Source organism: Onychostoma macrolepis, chromosome 03 (genome assembly GCF_012432095.1).
Source record: "Onychostoma macrolepis isolate SWU-2019 chromosome 03, ASM1243209v1, whole genome shotgun sequence".
Taxonomy (NCBI): domain Eukaryota; kingdom Metazoa; phylum Chordata; class Actinopteri; order Cypriniformes; family Cyprinidae; genus Onychostoma; species Onychostoma macrolepis.
The window spans coordinates 35973935-35996164 of NC_081157.1; the positions used below are offsets into that span (position 1 = coordinate 35973935).

At 37.7% G+C, this 22230-nt stretch overlaps 1 protein-coding gene across 2 annotated transcripts; it reads left to right on the forward strand.

The window, feature by feature from the left end:
* The first annotated feature begins 391 nt into the window (after nt 1-391).
* brsk1b (BR serine/threonine kinase 1b) lies at nt 392-21980 on the forward strand. 2 transcript variants are annotated; one of them, XM_058771429.1, is made up of 20 exons: nt 392-916; nt 1637-1741; nt 3898-3992; nt 4351-4436; nt 4596-4736; nt 5714-5830; nt 5911-5944; nt 6062-6130; nt 6337-6483; nt 6969-7000; nt 7577-7741; nt 7986-8083; nt 9634-9784; nt 12947-13007; nt 13468-14071; nt 14151-14199; nt 16951-17074; nt 17205-17418; nt 17503-17592; nt 18502-21980. In XM_058771429.1, the coding sequence occupies exons 2-20, from the start codon at nt 1654-1656 to the stop codon at nt 18717-18719; spliced, it is 2583 nt and encodes an 860-aa protein (XP_058627412.1). In that variant the 5' UTR covers nt 392-916; nt 1637-1653; the 3' UTR covers nt 18720-21980. The 2 variants fall into 2 exon arrangements, with proteins under 2 accessions (XP_058627412.1, XP_058627413.1); XM_058771430.1 differs by having other exon boundaries at nt 392-1741; nt 13789-14071.
* Nucleotides 21981-22230: the final 250 nt, after the last annotated feature.

A 22230-nucleotide genomic window follows, 5' to 3' on the forward strand; every position in this document is an offset into this window, starting at 1 on the left:
GTGTACAGTTTTGAAAATGTGTGGAAGCAGCTGAAAAAAAAAAAACTGTTAAAGTCTGCTAAATGCATACTTGGAAATGTAAAATGACTACTAAAAACTACTATGCAAAAACCCAACTGGGCCCATCAAAATGGATATTCCTGCAAGCCTGTGACTGTTTTTTTTCCTTCTTTCTAAAATCGATAATGTAGCCTAGATGGGACAGCTAGTCCATAAATATTATAACAAATTATCAGAAAATATGTACAGCATTTATCAAAAATTGACAGATGCTGCCCAATGACAATAATGCGCGGAATGGGTTCAATAATAATGTGAGGGGCGGAAGTGGGGTGGGGGGCTATGACGAGCATGTTCAGTGGGAATCGCGTGAGGGAGGGGACGCAAGCAGCGCAGAACCCGGATGCTGATGCTGCTCGTGTCGGATGGGGAGAAGCAATACAGGGAGAGTGAGAGCTAAAAAACAGAGAAAGGCCCCGCTGACAGAGGGACTGCTATCCTCTTGGCCACAAGGCAAGAGAAGCGAACGGATTAAAGCCAGGCGGCCCGAGAGGATGACTCCGCGCGCGGTATCCGAGGCGACGGGAGGAGAGCGCGAGGAGATGCTGTGATGTACTGCACATAGCCAGCGCGAGCGAGCGCGAGGGAGGGGAGAGGAGAGGGAGAGGAGGCTCCTACGCTAGTTAAAGATGCTTGCTTTTTGACCAGGAATGTGTTCCGCGCGAATAAAGCCAGGGATTTCTGCGCAAACACTATAGCTTGCAATAGCGCAATGCACACTTGGATTAATTGATTGACGGATTCATGTGACGGAAGACGCCGAGGCTTTCTTTCGCGAAAGGGTGGCTGTTTTCTCCCGTACAAGTCTCCCATATTTCCGGATGTGAGGCCTGGAAGATACCGTAGTTTATATCAGGCACGGGACGCTCATCCTTCACATCCAAACATTTATGAAAACAAAGCGAAACACTTTGAAGAGTCAGTGACAAAAGAAAAGAGACACCGAATAATACGCGTAAGGTGTCACAAACCGGATGTGCGGTTCTTTCGCGGAATCAATGTGGCCAAGTTTTTAATTAATAAATAGGTCACTTGCAGTTTGACAATAACGAGAGGCTACATGCATATTTATTTTAAAGATAAGATATACCGGCGAAAATAAACCGATGACTGAACCAGGCTACCTAATGCTCCCGTTATATTTATCTGTCTTCAATATTCATAATCATTGCACTGTCGTTCGCAGCTATTATCTGATCTAGTCATATAGTATCGGCCCATATACTGACAGATTTAATCGTGTCCCCTCATCATTCTTCCAGCAGCTGCAACCACAGGCCGTGTAAAGCGCAATAACAGCTACAGTTTGGCGTATAGGCTCGGCTGGCCACGCATTTCTCTGCTCACTTTTGATATTTTCGAACGGAAGATGTTACCGATCCGTTTCCACGAAGTTTAAGGAGACGCGGCAGATGTTTGGGAGTAGGCCACGGCACTGACTTCACGCCTCAGCATCCCTGTGTCATCGCTCGCCGTCTGTGATGTCTGTACGGCGGAGCTATTGCGTGAGCAGGACAGACGCCAGTGGATACATTGTGAGAATACACTGATTTACCCCCTTTATATTGTGACACAGAATCGCGGTCGAACGAAATGTCCAGTAAGGAGTTGTCGGGGAGTCAGGCAGCTCAGTACGTCGGGCCCTACCGGCTGGAGAAGACGCTGGGGAAGGGCCAGACAGGTAAGAGCATTTCCTCTTTGGTTAATGCATTGGAATAAATTCTGCTCTACTTCGCGCGTCTCATTAAAGAATTAATCTATTGAAAGGTTGTTTCGGCAATAAGCAAAGCGGTTAATGTGTGTGCTTCAGCTGATGAAATGTAATGAGGCACGCAGGCAAGTGACAAGTGTAAGGGCAGTGTTTGAGGGAGGAAGATTATTTCATTTTCTGGCGTTTTATTTTTGAGTCATGAGTGGCAGTGATTCATTCGCGCTGTTTCAAAGCTTGAATGTGATTGCAAGCTGTTTCCCCCCCCCCCATTTATTTCTTTCTATTTATGCTACTAGTAGTACTTGTATTCGTTATCCAATTGTGACTTGTGTCCGTTTCATTACTAAATTTTCATTACAAAATTCAGGGTTTCATTACTGAAAGATGCTAGTACTTTCCCTAGGCATATCTATTTAATTATTTAAGGTTGCTAGTTAATGCTACTTACTCTTTTGCTGTCCCATTAGAGACAGATCATTGTTACTTGTAACACATTGAACATTTTTGGGTTTAAATTCTAAAGGAATTCCACACCTTTCACATTCCATTGTGCCTGGTACCTATTAGCGTTTTAACTGTTCAGTTACTTTTCAAAAAGTTATATCTATTCTCGCAGTTTTATTTGATATTAGTGCATATTTATGGAAAACTAGTTACTACCCAAACTGTTGTAACATTTCTTTTTTTCACTAGATACAATTTTTTTTGTAGGGTGTAGGCTCAGCTCAGTTCAATTAAACAAGTAACAGCTTAAATACATACGAGGTACTAGTGTCTAATCATTAAGTACTAGGAAAACTTGACTTGATACCAGTAACTTAAGATGAATTTGCAACAAATTGCAGTTTGTTACCGCACAACCTGATATTGCCAAGTGCAACGTGTTCCTGGGTCAACATATTTTGTTGACCCTGGAACAACATTTTAATCCAAAAATATAATCTTAACCATATTCCTACACCTAAACCTAACCTTACCCATGAGTAATCCCTAAAATCTGAGGAACTGATAGATGAATTACACTGATGTACACGCACCAAACACTGATTATAATCCTAAACTTCACAAAAATTATAAACTGGTTCTTGAAATCTGATTGGTTAATCACAATGTTGACCCAGGAACACGTTGCACTTGGCAATATCAGGTTTGGCGTTTGTTACCAGTAGCAATGAAACAGGTAAAACTAGCAAAGAAATGAGTATCTGAAGTATACTAGTGTAAAAAGTAAAATTTAAAATAATTCCTATCACTATTAGATTGCTAGCAATTAACAAATGTACTGTAAACCTAGATGCTAGTTAGTTTAATGGCTTGCCACCGATCTGTTCTGAATGCAAAGGCCACTAAGATCTTGTTTGTCAGTACACTGTAAATAGGATATGAATGTTGACAAGAATGATATAGATCTACATACATTAAGAAGTAGACTGTTTTTTGGCAAGTGAAAGAGGGTGTCCATTAACGATTTATGTGACTGTCTATATGAGCAGTATGTACTGGTGTTTTTATGTTATTTTTTGGAGTGTGCATAAGTCAGTAGTGTTTTTGGTAGTGCTGCTCTTTTCAGGTGTAATGGTTTGTAAATGGGAATTGATTACTTAAAATTGTGCTGCATGAATGTCGCAGACAAATGTTGCCTACTTTTCAGTTTTTACAAGCGCATGTCATCTGGATTTTAATGTTGTCCACTTTTACAGTTTTTTTTCAACTGCTTCCACACATTTTCAGAACTTTGCCTCTTTTTTTCAAAACTTTACACACAAATCCAAGAATTGCACGCACAAAATGCAAAATGCCTCGCATCTCTTGCAAAATGAAGCACTGCATTCAAAATATCACAAACACAACTCTAAAGCAAACATTTGCAAACACCTCTGCCATAATATTAATTCCTGTTAGATTTGTGTGTTACATAGAGAATTGTGTGTTGTGTTTTATGAAACTGAAAACAGTGATTCAGAGGCCGAGAATTAGTGTCTGGTTTTGCAGATTTGGTGTGTGCTTCTGCTGTTTGAGTCTCAGGTTTCAGAAATTGTGTGACAAGTAAAGATTTAGTGTGTAAGCAGTTGAAAAAAACTGTAAGATGCTTCTATGAAGAATGACCATCTGTGTTCCTCCTGCAGGTCTGGTGAAGTTAGGAGTTCATTGTATCACAGGACAGAAGGTGGCCATAAAGATAGTTAACAGAGAAAAGCTATCAGAGTCTGTTCTTATGAAAGTAAGTTTTGCATACAATGAATTTACAACGGAAATGCCTAAAAGTTGTAGTTTTTCTCAGTCACCTCCTGCTTACGCAGCATTTTCTTATTTACAGTAACTCCTCATTAACACAGCAGCTGCATAACTCCAAATGCTTTATTAACCACAGTATATGCTGCATCTGCCCTAATGTTCTGTGCTAAGCCATTTTTGTCCGTGTCTACTGTTGATTGTCAGAATCTTGTTAATATATTGACTATATTAGTTCACTTGTAATTGAAAGTGATCATCTTTACTTGGTTATTTCCTACATCAAAGTTGTTCCTTTTTCCTTTTCAACTCTCATTCAATGTTCCTCGCTCTCCCCGTTTCTGCAGGTGGAGAGAGAGATAGCTATTCTTAAACTAATAGAGCACCCTCATGTCCTAAAACTGTATGATGTGTACGAGAATAACAAATATCTGTAAGTACTGCTCTGTATCTCCACACATCTGAAGCATGTCTGGCCTTGTCTTGTCTTGTCTAGACTTATTACATCCTGCATTCTCTGGAGGTGTGGTTGTGTGTAACATTTCATGTGCATCTATCATTTCTTTCATAAATGTCTTTCTCATTCTCTCAGGTATCTAGTGCTGGAACATGTATCTGGTGGGGAGCTGTTTGACTACCTGGTAAAGAAAGGCAGATTGACCCCTAAAGAGGCTCGAAAGTTCTTCAGACAAATCATATCTGCTCTGGACTTCTGTCACAGTCACTCTATATGGTAGATGTCTCTTTTTACTTTTTTATTTAATGTGCTGCACACACATTCTTTTACAGGCATATTTTCTCATAATATTTGTGCATAATCAGCAGTCTTGTAGCAAGTATTGTAACTTTAAGAGTATGTGGATGTGAGTTGGGATGAAAAGTTATGAAGCCCGAGCTGACTTGCATTATTTCCATATATGGGTCACTCTATATGTACACACAGGTACTCTACCCTTCACAAATTTGGGGTCAGTAAGTTTTTTTTTTTTTATATATATATATATATATATAGGAAATTAATACTTTTATTCAGTAAGGGTGCATTAAATTGATCAAAGGCTATTTATAGTCTTATACAATGTGTCTACTTCAGATAAATGCTGTTCTTTTGAACTTTTTGTTCATCAAAGAATCCGGAAAAATATATAATGGTTTACACAAAAATATTAAGCAGGACATCTGTTTTCAACATTGATAAGAAATGTTTTTTGAGCATCAAATCATTTTATTAGAATGATTTCACATTTCTGAAGGATCATGTGACACTGAAGTAATGATGCTGAAAATTCAGCTTTGCCATCACAGGAATAAATTACATTTTAGAATAGATTAAAATAGAAAACAATTTAATTTGTAATAATATTTTTCAATATTACCGTTTCTACTGTATTTTTGATCAAATAAATGCAGCCATGGTGAGCATGTTAAGAGACTTCTTTCAAAAACATTTAACAAATCTTACCAACCCCACACTTTTGAATCTTTGTGATGATAGATTTGAAAAAAACAAAAAACAAAACGAAAGTAAAGCATGTGTAAATGTGTTACAAAACTTGTGATTTATTCTTGTTACATGTTCTGCAGGGTATGCAACAGAAAAATAGGTTATTCTCACTCTGTAAAATAATTATGGTTTCATTTACGTATGGAAAAATATTGCAATATGCAAAAATATATTGCAGTGTTGTCATTACATTTTTTTTTTTTCAGCCACAGAGATCTTAAGCCTGAAAACCTCCTGCTGGATGAGAAGAATAATATCAGGATTGCTGACTTTGGCATGGCCTCCCTACAGGTTGGGGACAGTCTGCTGGAGACCAGCTGTGGGTCAGTAGTTTGTGTTTGTGTGCTTTTAATACTGTATTAATGAAGATGAAGTATTAATGCTCTATATTGTGTATCTGCAGATCACCCCATTATGCATGTCCTGAGGTCATCAGGGTAAGGACAAAGCTCTTAGAGCAAAAGCACCATATGTTTTAACGTATAAGTCTCATAGATTCATATTGTATAAAACAGCCAGTGCTTATCTGTACTTAGTGTTTTTTTTATTCACAGGGAGAGAAATACGATGGACGTCGGGCAGATGTGTGGAGCTGTGGAGTTATTCTCTTTGCTCTGTTGGTGGTAAGAAGCTTGCTGCATCTTATATTGGTCATTTCCGACATTTTCCCCACTTTTAATACCTTCCTTGCATGCATTATTAAAAATTAAATGGCTGGAAAATAAGTGTTTTCTGTCTTAAATTTGCCATTGACTGTGGGGATATTGAAGACTTAATGCTCTCAGTTGCACTCAGAAATGTGTGTGAATTGTAACATCTCACCTCACAGGGAGCGTTGCCCTTTGACCATGATAACCTGCGTCAGCTGTTGGAGAAGGTGAAGAGTGGAGTATTTCACATGCCTCACTTCATTCCTCCAGACTGCCAGGCTCTCCTCCGTGGCATGATTGAGGTCAACCCTGAGAAACGCTTCACGGTATGCAACACGCACACAAGGCACCTCTTTTTGTATAGAAATTGCATATACACTACCGTTCAAAGTGTTGGGGTTGTTAAGAGGCTGCATTTATTTGATCAATAATACAGTGAATACAGTTATTTTGTGAAATAATATTACAATTTCAAGTAATTGTTTTGTATTTGAATATATTTTGTAATGTAATTTAATAAAATGTCATTACTCTAGTCTTCAGTGTCACATGGTCCTTCAGAAATCATTCTTTTATGCTGATTTGGTATTTAAAGAAACATTACTGCTTAATATTTTTGTGGAAATAGTGATACATTTTTGTTGAACAGGATTCAAAAGAACATCATTTAATAAAAAAGTACACATCATAAACAATATAAATATTTTACTGTCACTTTTAATCAATTTAATGCATCTTGCTGAATAAAAGTATTAACTTAGTGTATTGCCAAGGAATGTTTATGCTAATTCTTGTTTTTTTCTTTTCTCAGTTGGAAGAAATACAAAAGCACCCCTGGTATCAGTAAGTATCATGTGAGGTGCCTTGAATAGTACAAAAAAGACAATTGTTTACTGACTGTCATGCCATTTCAAACCTGTATGCTGTTATTTTTGTCCATGGAGCACAAAAGGAGAATTTGAAAAATATTTGAGCGGCACTTTTTTGTACATCAACAGTTTATAGTATGTCTGTCGAGCTCCAAAAAGCTTGTCAAGCTTGTTTTGTGCAACAATCAGACTGAATGTTGCTTTTAAAGGAACATCTTGCCATCCAGTCTGGAGTGCAGCCAAATATCATCATCAACGTCATCAAACGTCAGAAATAACTTAAACTTGGGTCTGCTCTTCACACAAAGCTATCATATGTCACCTGAAGATCTGGAATATAGCCTATGCATCATAAGAACCACTTTTATGGTCTTTTCTTTGTCTTTTTTGGAACTTGACAGATATGGTCACTGTGCAGTGCAAAATTCACCTTCTGTCTTACACAGAACTATTCTATTAAAAGTGTTTATTATTTTATGTTGTTGCGTGTAATGCCCACAATGTACACTCCTCAATCACTTGCTTGTGTGTCTGTGTGTCTGTGTCTCAGAGGGGGAAGGAACGAGCCGTGTCCAGAGCAGCCACCCCCGAGGCGCGTGTGTGTGAAGAGGATTCTGTCTCTTACAGATTTGGACCCTGATGTTCTGGAGAGCATGCACTCCCTGGGCTGCTTCAGAGACCGTGTCAAGCTCACCAGAGACCTGCAGTGTGAAGAGTGAGTCTGAACTTCTGTCTGTGTGCTCAAGACATCTCAGCCTGTAATTCAGAAAAGAATAGTGCACAAACTCAAGGATTTGTACTTCATACGGATGGTTCACTCAAAAAAATTATTTTACTCATTCCACTCATGCATGACTTACTTTCTTCTGTGAAACCCAAAAGAAGATATTTTGAAGAATGCTTCTGTCAATACAATGAAAGTCATTTTGGTCTTCTGACTTGCATCTCTCCTTTCCCAGAGAAAACCAGGAGAAGTTGATTTACTATCTTCTGTTGGACAGAAAGGAGCGCTACCCTAGTTATGAAGATGAACATCTTCCACCCAGAAATGATATTGGTGAGTGAGCTTTTGCAGTTCAGGCCTGTGTGTGTTGCTGTCATGTTCAAAGCTAGTCACTGAACACCATGAGAATAGCTGGTAACCTAGAAATCATGCTGGTGCTTTAGGCCTGAAAGTAAGCCAGTTTTATTTAAGGGCCCTGAGGCAAACGTCAGTGATTTGTAAATGTAACATATTGAGGGCTTGTTCCCCAAAATAAACAGATCAAGACCAGACCAGGACTAAAAAGAGACTTCAAGGTGAAGAATCATCATCATTAGGAGGTCGACAGGGAAGTCGTAGCATGTGGTTGTTAGGGTAGTGTAGCGAGTGTGAGAGCAGGTGCTGCAGGTTATATCAGAAAGGGACTTCCTCATGTATACAGAACAAATGAGTCAAAAGGTATCAATCTGGCATAGATGCTGACATGATTTTTGGCAGTTTCCATTTACTTGCATATATTTTGTTTATTAAGAGGCTTATTGTTTGTAAGGTATGCCTCTCCCTGATAGGGATACACAATTAATTGAAATAATCAAAATGAATTCACTTTAAAAAAAAAAAAAAGCAAAAAGTCGCTTATAATGTGCACTGAGAACAGCAACACTTTTTATATTCATGTAAATTTAAACATTACAAGCAGTTTTCCATGAAAAGAAAAGCTTGAGGATTTAACATGTGAAAGTAAAGAAATTAGGATGGAAATATATTACCAGTGAAACACATTAAAATAATTGCTATTGTCTTTAAAAATAAGCTAGTAACAATAATAATTACAATTATTATTATTATTCACATTGATCAGTTCCAAAAACAACAGTATGAATGTAAAGTGGACTGAGACAGTATCAACTGAAGTAGACTAAAGAGATTTGAGTCCCCTTTATGTTTCAGGTACAACGTGAAAATGAAGAGAATTTAATTTTTGTTTTTTTGTTTTTTCACTCAGTATCACTGAAATAGTTCTGAATTGGTCATTTTGATGCCTCTTTAAATGAGACAATTTGGAAAAAAGCTTATAATCTTGTAGTTTTTTACAATTTATTTCAATGTAATTTTTAGTCCCTTTGCTTCAAAATCTAAGCTGCAACAAACTGTAAGATGTTAAATGTTTATTGTATCCCAGTGCACATCTGACAGAATATTGCCAAGATTTGAGAAAAGAATTGCGATCATATTTTTTGACTAAAATGTGCAACCCTAATATGTTAGTCCATCATTTCACTGTCATGCCATGATTTGTCTCTCATACAGCACATGTTGTATCCAGGTACAATTTACCCTATTGCTTAGAAGCTTTCTGTCTCTCATCAAGACATTGAAAAGGACTTCTTTTTCAGCTTCTATGCTAATTTCCCTTCTAACACTGTAATACAGATAATCTGTGCTGCATTGCAGTTGAAGATTTTTTATATAGTTTTATATATATATATATACTGTATATACTGTATATATAAAACAAACCTTAGATTCCATCATGGATATAGTAAGGTTTGTAATGTGAAGAGCACACAGTAGATGTTTGTGTTACAGTGGGTGTATGTGTGTTGTTGTGGTTGTGTGATCAGATCCTCCCCGTAAGCGGGTGGACTCGCCCATGTTGACCCGTCATGGGCGCTGTCGGCCGGAGAGAAAGAGTCTGGAGGTACTGAGTGTGACAGAGCAGGGCTCTCCAACACCTCCCCGCAGAGCACTGGATACCTCTGCACATAGCCAGAGGTACATGCCAACTGTTTGATAACTTTGTATTAACCTTCATCTGAAAGTCAAGCTTGATGTACCATACGTGTCCTCTGTTCAACTTCAAGTGCCTTTCAAAAAAATCCAGATAAAAAAGTGGGTAAATTCACTGATGAGTTGCACAACTGTGGTGTGATAGGCCTATTTGAGCACAAAAATGTTTTTACTATTAAATATTGCACATTTAACCATGCGCTCTTGTGCATTTATTTATTTTTTCTATGTAAGCTAGACTCATTTTAGATGCAGCTTATCCACAAAAAAGCTGTTTGCCTCTCATAATTTAATTGAAAAGAAATGTTTGTATGCATGTTCTATTGATCATTAATCATTGGCAGCAGTGAAAAGGAATTTTACATGGTACACAGCAGGTTTCTCTTATATTTACAAACAGGTAGCACTTGTACTTGCAAGTGAAAACATTCTTTACCAGAGGCAATTAATGTATAGGTATTGCATTTTTTTGCTGTATCTAAGTGAAAGCTAATAAAACAAAATTGAAAAAATTAAAAATCAAATGCATGTGTTACATTTAGACGTCATAGAGCTCAGAGAAATCAGCAACAGCGAGTATTATCTCACATGTTGTTGAGTATTACTCCTCCGTGTTGTTTTTTGACCACGTAAGAGCTAAATGACGGTTGTGATTAAGCTAAATTTTGGTTGGTCAGTAACACACAGCAGTTGAAAAAAACGTTTTAATCTTCCACAGTGCGCTGCTAGCTAGTACGACAAAGCACCTGGACTCTTGTGAATGCAAGCCGTTGCTGTCCCCCGTCTCTCATATTCAAAATGAACTTGCGGTTGCTGCATACCATGTAAAATATTCCTAATTCATCAAATGATGACCAAATGATCAAAAATATGTCCACAACCACAGAGTAGAGCATGCAGATAGACGGCTCTATAAGTTGGTGCAATTAGTGAATTCCCCACTACGACTTTTACTGGTAACACTTTAGAATAATGGTCCGTTGTTGACAAGTAACTATGCAGGAAGTAATAGGTAGTACTACATTAACACTCAACTTAATACTATTAACTAATAGAGAAACAAGATCAACTAAGCAGTAAGTAACAATTTTAGGACAAAGGTAGTTCCTTATTAGATATGTGATAATTATTAAATAAAAATCTCCTCATTGAGTACTACTTGCGAACTATGACCAATTAATAAAGAATAACCAATTAATTACTAATCACAACAGTAACGTCTTAAAAGTGAGCAATTGGGTTCTTTGTGGAAACTAATTTATGAATATGATATCCCCCAAATAATTCGGCTACAGTTTGAAATTGTGACCACTACTCTTACCAAAGGATGGATGTTCTCTGTTTATTTCAATCAAAAACAGAATAATAAGAAAAACGATAATTCACTTAAAAATGTTAATAATTAGGAAGTGATGCTGACAAGCTCATGATTGAATTAGTTCACAATTATGAACTCTGTTTTATGTCAGTTCAATATGTATCCCACTCCAAATGACTTACTGGTAAAATATCACTAGTGCTTCACACAAATGTATGACTGTATCATGTGTCAGATATAAAACATTACATAACTTATTAATTTATGTGTGAGTAACTACTGAGAGGTTAACATGTTTTTCACATGGTCCAGATCACTAGTAGTTCCTTAGTAGCACTTTAGCTTTGAAGTGAAAAATACTTTAACCCCTCTCAAACCTTGTCAGCCTGCAGGAAAACTAGTGATCTGGACCATTATTTTAAAGTGAAAAACACCTTAACCACTCAGTAATTACTAAGTAATTTAATAAGTTATTTAACACTTTATTTTGATGGTCCCTTTTGAACATTCTGTTGACACTAAGTAATGTTGCAACTACATGTCAACAAACTCTCATAAGAGTGTTAGTAGACTGTCTGCTTCATATCTACTAACTCCTTATTGTGTTGGTCTCCCAACAGATATTCTACTGACTATAAGTAACTTTGCAAGAACGTGTCAACTTAATCTAACCCTAACCCTACCAGTCAACTAATACACTACTAACACTCTAATGAGAGTTAGTAGAAATGTAGGTGCAACATTACTTATAGTCAACAGAATTTGTTAAAGGGACCATCAAAATAAAGTGAAACCAACATATTTAAATCTGACACATAGTGTACATTCATACATTTGTGTGAGGCACTAGTGATATTTTACCAGACACTGTAATCTGGAATCTGCAGTTTTGTGCTTAACACAATATAAATGCAGTCGATGCCTTCATTAAGGATGTAAATTGCTTTTGTCAAGAGAACATCATTATTTATATTCAAGAAAAGTCCTCCCCAGCCTACTGTCACTAAAGGTAGGTCTTTTGGAGTCGGAGGCATACTGAACTGACACAAACTAGAGCTCATGTTAACTAATTCAATCACTTCCTAATTATTAACATTTTTAAATGAATTATTTTTATTATTATTCTGTTTTTGATTGAAATAAACAGAGAACATCCATCCTTTGGTAAGAGTAGAAGTCAAAATTTCAAACTGTAGCCGAATTATTTGGGGGGATATCATATTCATAAATTAGTTTCCACAAAGAACCCAATTGTTCACTTTTAAGACGTTACTGTTGTGATTAGTAATTAATTGGTTATTCTTTATTAATTGGTCATAATTCACAAGTAGTTCTCAATGAGGAGATTTTTATTTAATAAGTATCAAATATCTAATAAGGAACTACCTTTCTCCTAAATTTGCTACTACTTACTGATTAGTTAATCTTGCTTCTCTATCAGTTAATAGTATTAAGTTAAGTGTTAATGTAGTACTACCTATTACTTCCTGCATAGTTACTTGTTAACAACGGACCATTATTCTAAAGTGTTACCCTTTTACTCACACTAGAGGTGAGTATATCTAAGACAGGGATAGGCAACGTCAGTCCTGGAGTGGCGCTGTCCTGCAGAGTTTAGCTCCAACCCTAATCAAACACACCTGAACAAGCTAATCAAGGTCTTCAGAATTACTAGGGCTACAGGCAGGTGAGGGTTTTTCAGGCTTGTAGCTAAACTCTGCAGGACATTGGCACTCCAGGACCGACATTGCCTACCCCTGATCTAAGATAACGAACATATCCATGAACATAACGGGATGTTTGATTGATATGTCCTGGTGTTCTTCTAGGTCTCGGTCAGTTAGCGGAGCTTCAACCGGCCTCTCATCCAGTCCCCTCAGCAGCCCTCGAGTAAGTGACTCCACACCTTTAACTGATAATGGATTAGAAGTAAAATACTACTATGTAGAGCTCATTTTGCAATGGTGAAAGGTATCGTGTTTGTTTTTGATATTGTGCTATGAATAGCAAAGCTGAACTGGATTCAGTTGCTCTTTTTATGTTCATCTATCTCATACTGTCCTCATACTGGAGTCATTATCCACACCAAACACACACACAAATGTTAAGCTTGTTTTAACTTGCATTTTGCACCTTAATTAACGACCTAACAATCGTTTACTAATTGATACTAGATTTCACGTGCTTCTCGAAAGAGCTTTGCATCATTTTCCTAACTCTTCTCAGTTTAATTCTAATGTTAATAATCATATACCATATCTTTCATTAACGCTCATGATCATTGCTGTGTCCATCTCTCCATTCCTCTTTCCCTCTCCATCCTTCTGTCCTTTCTCTTCCTACCTGTCAGAGCCCAGTTTTCACTTTCAGCCAAACTGAAGTCACCTCTGCTTCCACCACCCAGTCCAAAGACCCCAAAGCAGGAAGTTCCACCACACCCCGGGTGTCCCAACGCGTGCCTGACCAAAAAACTCAGACCCTACCGTCAAAAGCAGCCTCTGACCGTCCCCACCTGCAGTCTATGAAGTCCCTCCCCCTGCAGACTCCTCCGTCTCCTTCGCCCTCCCCCTCTCCGCTCTTGTCCCCCATCCCTCGCTTTTTCTTCCCTGCTCCTTCTGTCCTGAAGTCTGTCACTAAGACCATCTATCCTAACTCTGCCCATGTGTCGCAGGTCACCCCACAGGGCTCCCCACTCCCCACCCCTCTGGGGACCCCTGTGCACCACCCCCAGCACCCCCCTCCCACCCCGCCCTCCTCCTCCTCTTCTTCTTCCTCCTCACGAGCTGAAGGAGGTGGTGGTGTGGGCGGTGGTTCCATGTCCCTAACCCCGCCCTCCAGTCCTGGGGGAAGTGGTGGAATGGCTGCCAGTAGTTCAGCCCACTGGAGGACTCGCCTCAACTCCTTCAAGAACAACCTGCTGGGTTCACCACGCTTCCACCGCCGAAGGCTACAGGGTGAGAGGAGCATCGCCTTCGTATTGCTGTAACTGAGCTAAATGTCATTGTAACATTTTTTTTTTATTTGTTTCAATAGTTCCTACGTCAGAAGATATGTCCAGTTTAACTCCAGAGTCCAGCCCAGAGTAAGTATCTAGAGGAATAAATCAGTATTTTTTTATATATTTTTTATTTTATATATATAGATATAGATAGATAGATAGATAGATATACTACTGTGGAAAAGTCTTAGTATGTCCATTAGTATGTTCACCAACAAAAAATTATTTTAAACCAGTTATTTCTATCTTTTGCCATAGTGTGTCAGTAGGAAATATCAGTTTACATTTCCAAACTTTCATTTTGTCATTAATTGTAATAATCCAGTGAGATTTTTGTTTGTACAAGGAGTCTGACAACAGATCTGATCTCACCATCATCGTCAGTCTGTCTGGAATGACACGAAGAAACAGAACAAACTGAGACAGACTAAATCCAGAAGAACTGTGGCAACGTCTCCAAGATGCTTCAAGAGACCTACCTGCAAAGCACTGTTAAAAGTTTTAGGCACTTGTGTAAAAATGCTGTAAAGTGATGATGCTTTCATAAATAGATTTTATCAATTAACCTATTAACTAAAAGAGTAACCACCCTTTGTGTTTAAAACCGCTTACATCCTTTTTACACTTGCCTATAGTTTGTCAGGTAGCTTTGCAGGTAGGTTTCTTCAAGGGTCTTGGAGACGTTCCCACAGTTCTTCTGGATTTAATCTGTGTCAGTTTGTTCTGTTTCTTCATGTGATTCCAGACAGACTGGATGATGATCAGATCAGATCTCTGTGTGGAGCAATGGCTGCTGTCAGACTCCTTGTGCAAACAAAAATCTCACTGGATTATTACAAGTAACTGCAAAAAGAATATAAACTGATACTTCCCTCTGACACATTACAGCAAAAATAGAAATAATTGGCTTAAAACCATTTTTTTTTTGTTGTTGGTGAAAATACTTATGGCCTAAGACTTTTGCACAGTAGTATATAGGTGTGTGTGTGTGTTTGTATATATATGTATGTATACACACACACACACACACACACGTATCGATATCTCTCTCTATATGTACATACATATTGATAATATATATATATTATTTATATATGTCTATCTGTATATTAGTGGTGGGCCGTTATCGGCGTTAACGTGCTGCGTTAACGTGAGACTCTTATCGGGCGATAAAAAAAATATCGCCGTTAATCTATTCTCAAAGTTGGGTTGGGAGCTGGGTCTATACTACGCAAGCTATGATGACTTTCACCTTGATATTTTAGCGCGGATGTATACCTAGCCGAATTGCACTGTAGGGGGCGAGAACGAGTCTTCGAACCTGTGTGTATGCGTGCTAACATGGATGCAGCTATGAAGCCGCAGGGTTTGCTTCAGGGAAAATTTATTTTTAAGAAGCTTCCCAATGGAAATCGGCAAGTCATTTCTGTCTCTACCTTACATGGTCGCGCTCTCTGTATCGCGCGCACAGCGGAGTTCCGCCCCGGTTCGCACACACACACACACACACACACAAACAAACGTAAGCGCACACACAAGTGAACACACTCCCACTCCTATTTGTAAATATTAAGTAGCAAAACGTCTATTTAAATATGACTTCTGTGTGTCTCTGTGTTAATGTATGGCGCAGACGCACGGGTTTGTTCACTACTCATACAGAAGACCGCGTGACGCTTGCGGCGATAACGTCTGCCGTCTCATTAAATGAGGACATAAATACATGAACAACATCTCCAGAACTGCTCTGAGAGTCACTTCATGAGCATTCGAGCGTTTCATTTGAGAAAAACTATCCTCACGGCAACCTGTCAAAATAAAAGTTCGGTTTCACTTGAAGACATTGGGCAGAACATAATAGGCTACTACTACTAAAACTATTAAAACCTTATCTTTAAGGAATAATCATACAATGTCTTCAATGTTATTATCAATATTAAATTCTTGATGACTGCTAGTTGTTTACTTATCTACTTGGCAGAATTCAAATGAGCCATTTTAATCTAGATTAATTCCAAGATTACAGTGAGATTAATCTAGATTAAAAAAATTAATCTATGCCCACCACTACTGTATATATATCTATATATCTAAATAACTGTTTTAAAGGTTAACATGAAGATAATGGTGATGGTAATCCAAAGGTAAAAATACTATATATATATTATTTTTACCTTTGGATTACCTTCACCACTACCTTCATGTTAACCTTTAAAACAAACAATTATTTAGTATAAAATAAATAAAAAAATAAAGGTGAAATAAAATTAAAAATATATTAGATGAAAAAGTTAAATGTAAAAAAAACCTTAAATGAAAATATACTATATGTACTATTATATACTATAACACTGACATTACATTATACGTTATAATGTGTTACTTAAATTCACTTGGAGCATTTAAAACCACTGGTTTTAATTTTTTAATCATTTACACAAAGTAGAATTTTAATATTAGTCATTTATTGGTTATCAGCCATAACATTAAAACAGTTAATGAATTTTAACACTGATGCATTTTCCGTATGCTATGTGTCAGACGTTCAATGTTGCAACAGCAAAAACCTGCTCCTATGATTTAGTGTTTGTTCTGAAGATTTTTCAGCATATCTGGCTACTTTTCCCTGAATGTGTACAGTTCTAGGAATGAAGGCAGATGAGAATACTCTGTATTTTCAAAGAGAACATACTTATATAACCAAACAATCCATTCATAATGTTAAAAAGTACCTCATGTGTATTCTGTGTAGAATGAGAGCCATGAAACAGTAACAATAATGTGTACTATATATTTTATGTATTTATCTGCATATATTTTCATCTTTTTCTATAGGCTGGCAAAGAAGTCGTGGTTTGGAAATTTCATCAGTCTGGAGAGGGAAGAGCAAATTTTTGTGGTGATCAGAGACAAACCACTAAGCTCAATCAAGGCTGATATTGTCCATGCCTTTCTATCAGTTAGTATAATTTTAATATCTTAGGTGTTTCCTTTCCTTTTCCTCTTCAGCTTCCTCTTCACTTCAAATAAGCTTTGTTCATTCTCTTTTGAAGATTTAAACTTTGATGTACATCTCTGCTCTCCTCTAGATTCCCTCCCTGAGTCACAGTGTCATCTCTCAGACAAGTTTCCGGGCGGAGTACAAGTCCTCCGGAGGTCCGTCTGTCTTCCAGAAACCTGTCAAATTTCAGGTTGACATCGCCTTCTCTGAGGGAGAGAGAGAACGAGAGAGGGAGAAAGAGAGAGAAAGGGAGGGAAGGAGGGAGACTGGCATCTACAGTGTCACCTTCACCCTATTATCAGGTATTTAAAAAGATGAGAGAGCCAGTGTCATGAGTCTGTACATGCTGTCATTTCTGCAGATGTGACGATATTGATATTTTTCAGGTCCTAGTCGCAGGTTTAAAAGAGTGGTCGAGACCATTCAAGCTCAGCTTCTCAGTACACACGACCAGCCCTCTGTGCAGGCGCTTGCAGGTGAATGTGACACGCTACACTTCCACCCAAAAACATATAATGATACACAATAAATTAAATGTAATATATTTTAATTCATTTTAATTTAGTTTTTGTCACATTTAATCTTATTATATTTTTTTGTATTATTTACAGGGGTGCACATATGCGCATACGTGAACAAAATTAAAAATGTGCTGTATAAATAAATTCAGACCACTCATTTGCATACTGCGGTTGACAGCTGTTAATGCACAATTAACATTTTAAATCAACAAACTGTAATACTGTATAAGATTAACCCAGCAGCACAAATGCTTACTTGCCGGCAACCCGCCAAAATAAAACCTTGCTGATTTTAAGTTTGAAAATGAATAAATATTAGCATTTTATTTGTAAGCTTTCTATAAAACAATTGTATTTTTATTTAATATAATCTTTTTATTTTGAAAATATAATAGCATTATCACACTTTATTTTGTTTATTATTATTATTTAAAAAAAACTAAATAAATAAAGTGCAATTATATTGTTATCACTATAATTAATTTTTGTTTTTTAAATAGCTATATTTAATGGGTCACACTATGTGCACTGTGAGGACCAAACCAAATGTCCTGGTGCTCTCATGAGAACCAGGCTGAAAAACTTATGTGCACCCTGATTATTAGTGTACATTAGTTGTAAAATGTGAAGGTTTTGCATTTTATAATATACCATGTATCAAAATCTAAAACTAAAATTAATTTGTTGCCATTTTTAGTTTGTTTTTATTATAGATCTTTTTTTATGATAGTGAAATGTGAAGGTTTCACATTTTATAATGTTCCATGTATCAAAATCTATTTTTGATTTTTAGTGTAATTTTATTTAAATTAACAAAAATGTTTTAATTCCCCACCCTCATGTTTTCTGTTTTTCTTCTCCCAGATGAGAAAAACGGGATTTCGTCTCGCCCACCCAGCACACCGACCCGGCAGAACTCTCGTCGCTCGGAGGGTGGAAGTGATCGCGGTGAGCGAGCAGAGCGCAGCGATCGAGGAGAAGGAAGCAGTATTGGTGGTAGTGCGAGTGTACTACAAAGAAAGGGGTCTGGCAAGGATAAAACTCGCCTCCTGTCCTCAAATGGGACTCAGTCTCAACCCTAAGTGAACTAATCAGACAAGCTGTCGAGCGGGTGGGAACAAACCCCGCTCTTGATTCCCCCCAGACACGACTCCCTCATAGTCCATCTGCACAGTACACAACAACAGGTATACTCAGCCTTGATTTTCACATCACTAGCGGAAACCCTGGGATCCAACTGCGACAATAGGAGAGTCAGGAGTCTATCCACATGGAAGTGTTCTTACATGCAAATAATCATCAGACGAAAAAAATTACGATCACTTATCCTTTTTAGGAACAAAGGATTTGAAAAATGGAAGCAAGATGTATCGCTTAATATAAACCCCAGCTATAAATTATTTCATATGCTACAAACAAGGAGATTGACATCCGGTGGATGGCAACAAACTATACAAGGAGGAACAAACACCAAGTGGGACAGGAAAGAATGTCTCCAAAACTTATCATCATCCTCATTATCATCATCATCATCATTATCATAAGCAATGATCCATCAGGAAATCACAATGAGCTGTTTGAGGTAGAGAAAATCAAACATTGTGGGAAAAAGTGGGAAGTTCTTCATTCTTACCACTTGGAGCACAAAAAGGATTTCTAGAACACTATGTAGAGAAAAGAATAGGGATTTTTAGAACGGCGATCTAAAGTTTGTAACACAAGTCCTATGTGACTATACCTTCATGAGTTGAGGATGGATTATGCCTTTAGTGAGATGTTATGTGTTGAAGATATAGGCTGTGTTAAACACTGATTGTTCAAGCTTGTGTTGTAGATCTTGAACTCTGTGAAATGTTGTAGATCCAAAATCAGTCAGTGTCAGATATGCAGTGGAGAGCTGCCCACTGGAAGCTACATTTGGCAAAATTGGCTAGTTTTAAGTCTTCGCAGTTCTGAAAGTATCTCAGATCCACCCCACTCACTAAGCAGGGCATAGAGGGTTGAGCAAGCATCTAGATTTCCTGACATGTTCACACAGAGACCGAACAAGAGGAACAAAATAGCCAGTCACTCCCTTGTGTCATACAAACAGACAGCGTGAGAAAAAATGCGAAAGCCTCCACCATTTTCTCATGTGATTCCTGGTAGAACTTCCATCATAAATAGAAGTCCAAAAATTCTTTTTTTTGCTTTCCATTTCAATATTTATATTATATTTTTGAGCTGAGATGTGAAATATTTCCATCAACAAAATGAATGTCAAAAAACAGAAATATTTTACATTTTAATTGATTTATTTAAAGATATTTATTTCAGTGAATATTTATTTATTATGTATGTATTTATTTATTTATTTATTTATTTATTGGATTAGAGATGAGACTGGTAAAGTCAAAATGACAAGGGTGGGAAAATTTGCAATTTAGAAAATGGCAGAAAACCTCCTATTTGTATCTGTTCCCAAATATTTTATAACAATGCTGCAAATGTCCTTTTAAAAACCATTTCAGTAGCCTAAGTTTACCCATCTCATTTTCATTTCATTTTCAATAAAAAAGAAGCAAACTCACAAAGGAGAAAGCTGGAGAACAACTTTGAAAAATCATCCAAGCAATGACTCCATGCCTTGGACGTCTCCCACGGGGAAGAGACTTCAAAACCCTCCAGGATGTACGACGTAAAGACTGAAGTGAACCTTATGGAAGCAGAGGAACAAAACAGAGGGAATGAGAAGAAGGCCCGCTGTGTTCGCTCTTCATCTTTGAGAATGTTACCCAGACAAGAGCCCAAAGTTTCGGACTCGTGCGTACCGGGCCAGCCCTTTGTACGAAACGCGAGCAGTATTCTTTTTTCACACATTTACACACATTTACATACACGCGCACACACACACACACAGACACAGACAGACAGACACAAGAGACTCTCCTTCTCAAAACTGACAATATGAAACAAAATGAATGATAACTGGACTTTGAAACTGGAATGCACTGTCCTAAAAAGAGAATTGTATTCAAAGTTGTCCCTTTCCTCGCCCACCCACGGGAATCGGTGAAGTGCTCTTTTAAGTGCAGACTCAGGATCAGTGGGGCTTTTTAGCTCATTACATTTGTGAATGGGGGGAACCTGATCCTGAATATCCACTTAAAAGCTCTCTCTCCAATGAGCCTCTGCCCTGAAGCCCAGAATCTGACCATAATGCTCCTCTCTCTCTCTCTCTCTCTCTCTCTCTCTCTTTCCCAATCTCTCTCTCTCTCCATCCCTCCCTCCAGTCCACTCTTTTCCTGATGCAAGGAGCACTAAATGCAAAGCGAGGTTTTGCTCTGGTCCTCCCTCTGCCACCACCCTGCAGCCATCACATACACTCCTGCCCAAAAATAGCATAGCGGAAGACAAAGCTTCGGACGGTTCAGTCATCGAGCAGCTCCTGCATCATCCTGGATTGATTTTCCATAGCACATTGAATATATTTCACTACTTTTGAATGTTTAGGTGCATCGTTCGTTAGATATAATACGGGGTACATTCTTATTTTAGTACACTCCAAATGCCTTAAATCCACATATACAAAATGGTCAGCATGTGCGCTCTCAAACATGCCCGGTCACTTTCAGAGGCAGAGGAAATGCCAGAGCAAAACCCTGAAGATGTTCTATGTTCAATTCTGTTAGTTCTCAGGCAGGGTAAGTCTGCGAGTGTGCAAATACAGACTGTCTGGACACCAGCTCTGAGTGAATGTGAAATACACTCCACACACTTTCTCTGTGTTCATGACACTCTCCTGCTCTACGTGTCCGTCCTCTCCTCCTCCTCCTTCTCCTCCCTTTCACATTATGCACTGAATGATATTCTGTTTTTGTTACTCGCCTCACACATACAGCACACGTATCACATTTCATATGTATCATTAGTCTTCACTTATTTACCATACATTATATACCTCGTCCTGCTCCTGCCTCTCAATCATAGAATTATACTTTAGACCACCCCCTCCCTCTTCTCTCATTATATACATACGCCCTGCCTGCCCCCAATGTATGCTCACCCCTCCCCCCATCTCTTCATTGTAAACAGAAAATATTACTCATATCTTCATTCTTTATCCATTCTATATTCACCTGATGATTATTGATTATCTTTGTCGTCATTACTGATAACTCCTCTTAAGATTGTAAAGCTGTACTCTTTCTTCCCCATCGCGCACAGTAGGAACTTTTTTCGTAAGAAATGCAAGTCATTAAATTGGAGGGAAAAAAATGACGAGAAAATAAATGTCTGTGTTATAATTAAAAAAATGAAAGTGCACTATTATTATTGCCTGTGATAAAGAACAATAAACAATACAAAAAAAATAATTGTGCCATTGTTTCCTAATTACCTTGTTTTGCTTCTCATTTAATTTATTTCTGTTGTTCTAATATACACAATATCTATATATAACAACATGTCTGTTGTTATTATATATATACATATATATATATACAGTATCTCACAGAAGTGAGTACACCCCTCACATTTTTGTAAATATTTTATTATATCTTTTCATGTGATAACACTGAAGAAATGACACTTTGCTACAATGTAAAGTAGTGA

Coding starts and splice junctions, on each gene's coding strand:
- brsk1b (XM_058771429.1), top strand. CDS start 1,654: ATGTCCAGTAAGGAGTTGTCGGGGAGTCAGGCAGCTCAGTACGTCGGG. Junction 7,742..7,985: donor AGAGACCTGCAGTGTGAAGA/GTGAGTCTGAAC, acceptor CTCCTTTCCCAG/AGAAAACCAGGAGAAGTTGA. Junction 17,075..17,204: donor TTGTCCATGCCTTTCTATCA/GTTAGTATAATT, acceptor GCTCTCCTCTAG/ATTCCCTCCCTGAGTCACAG.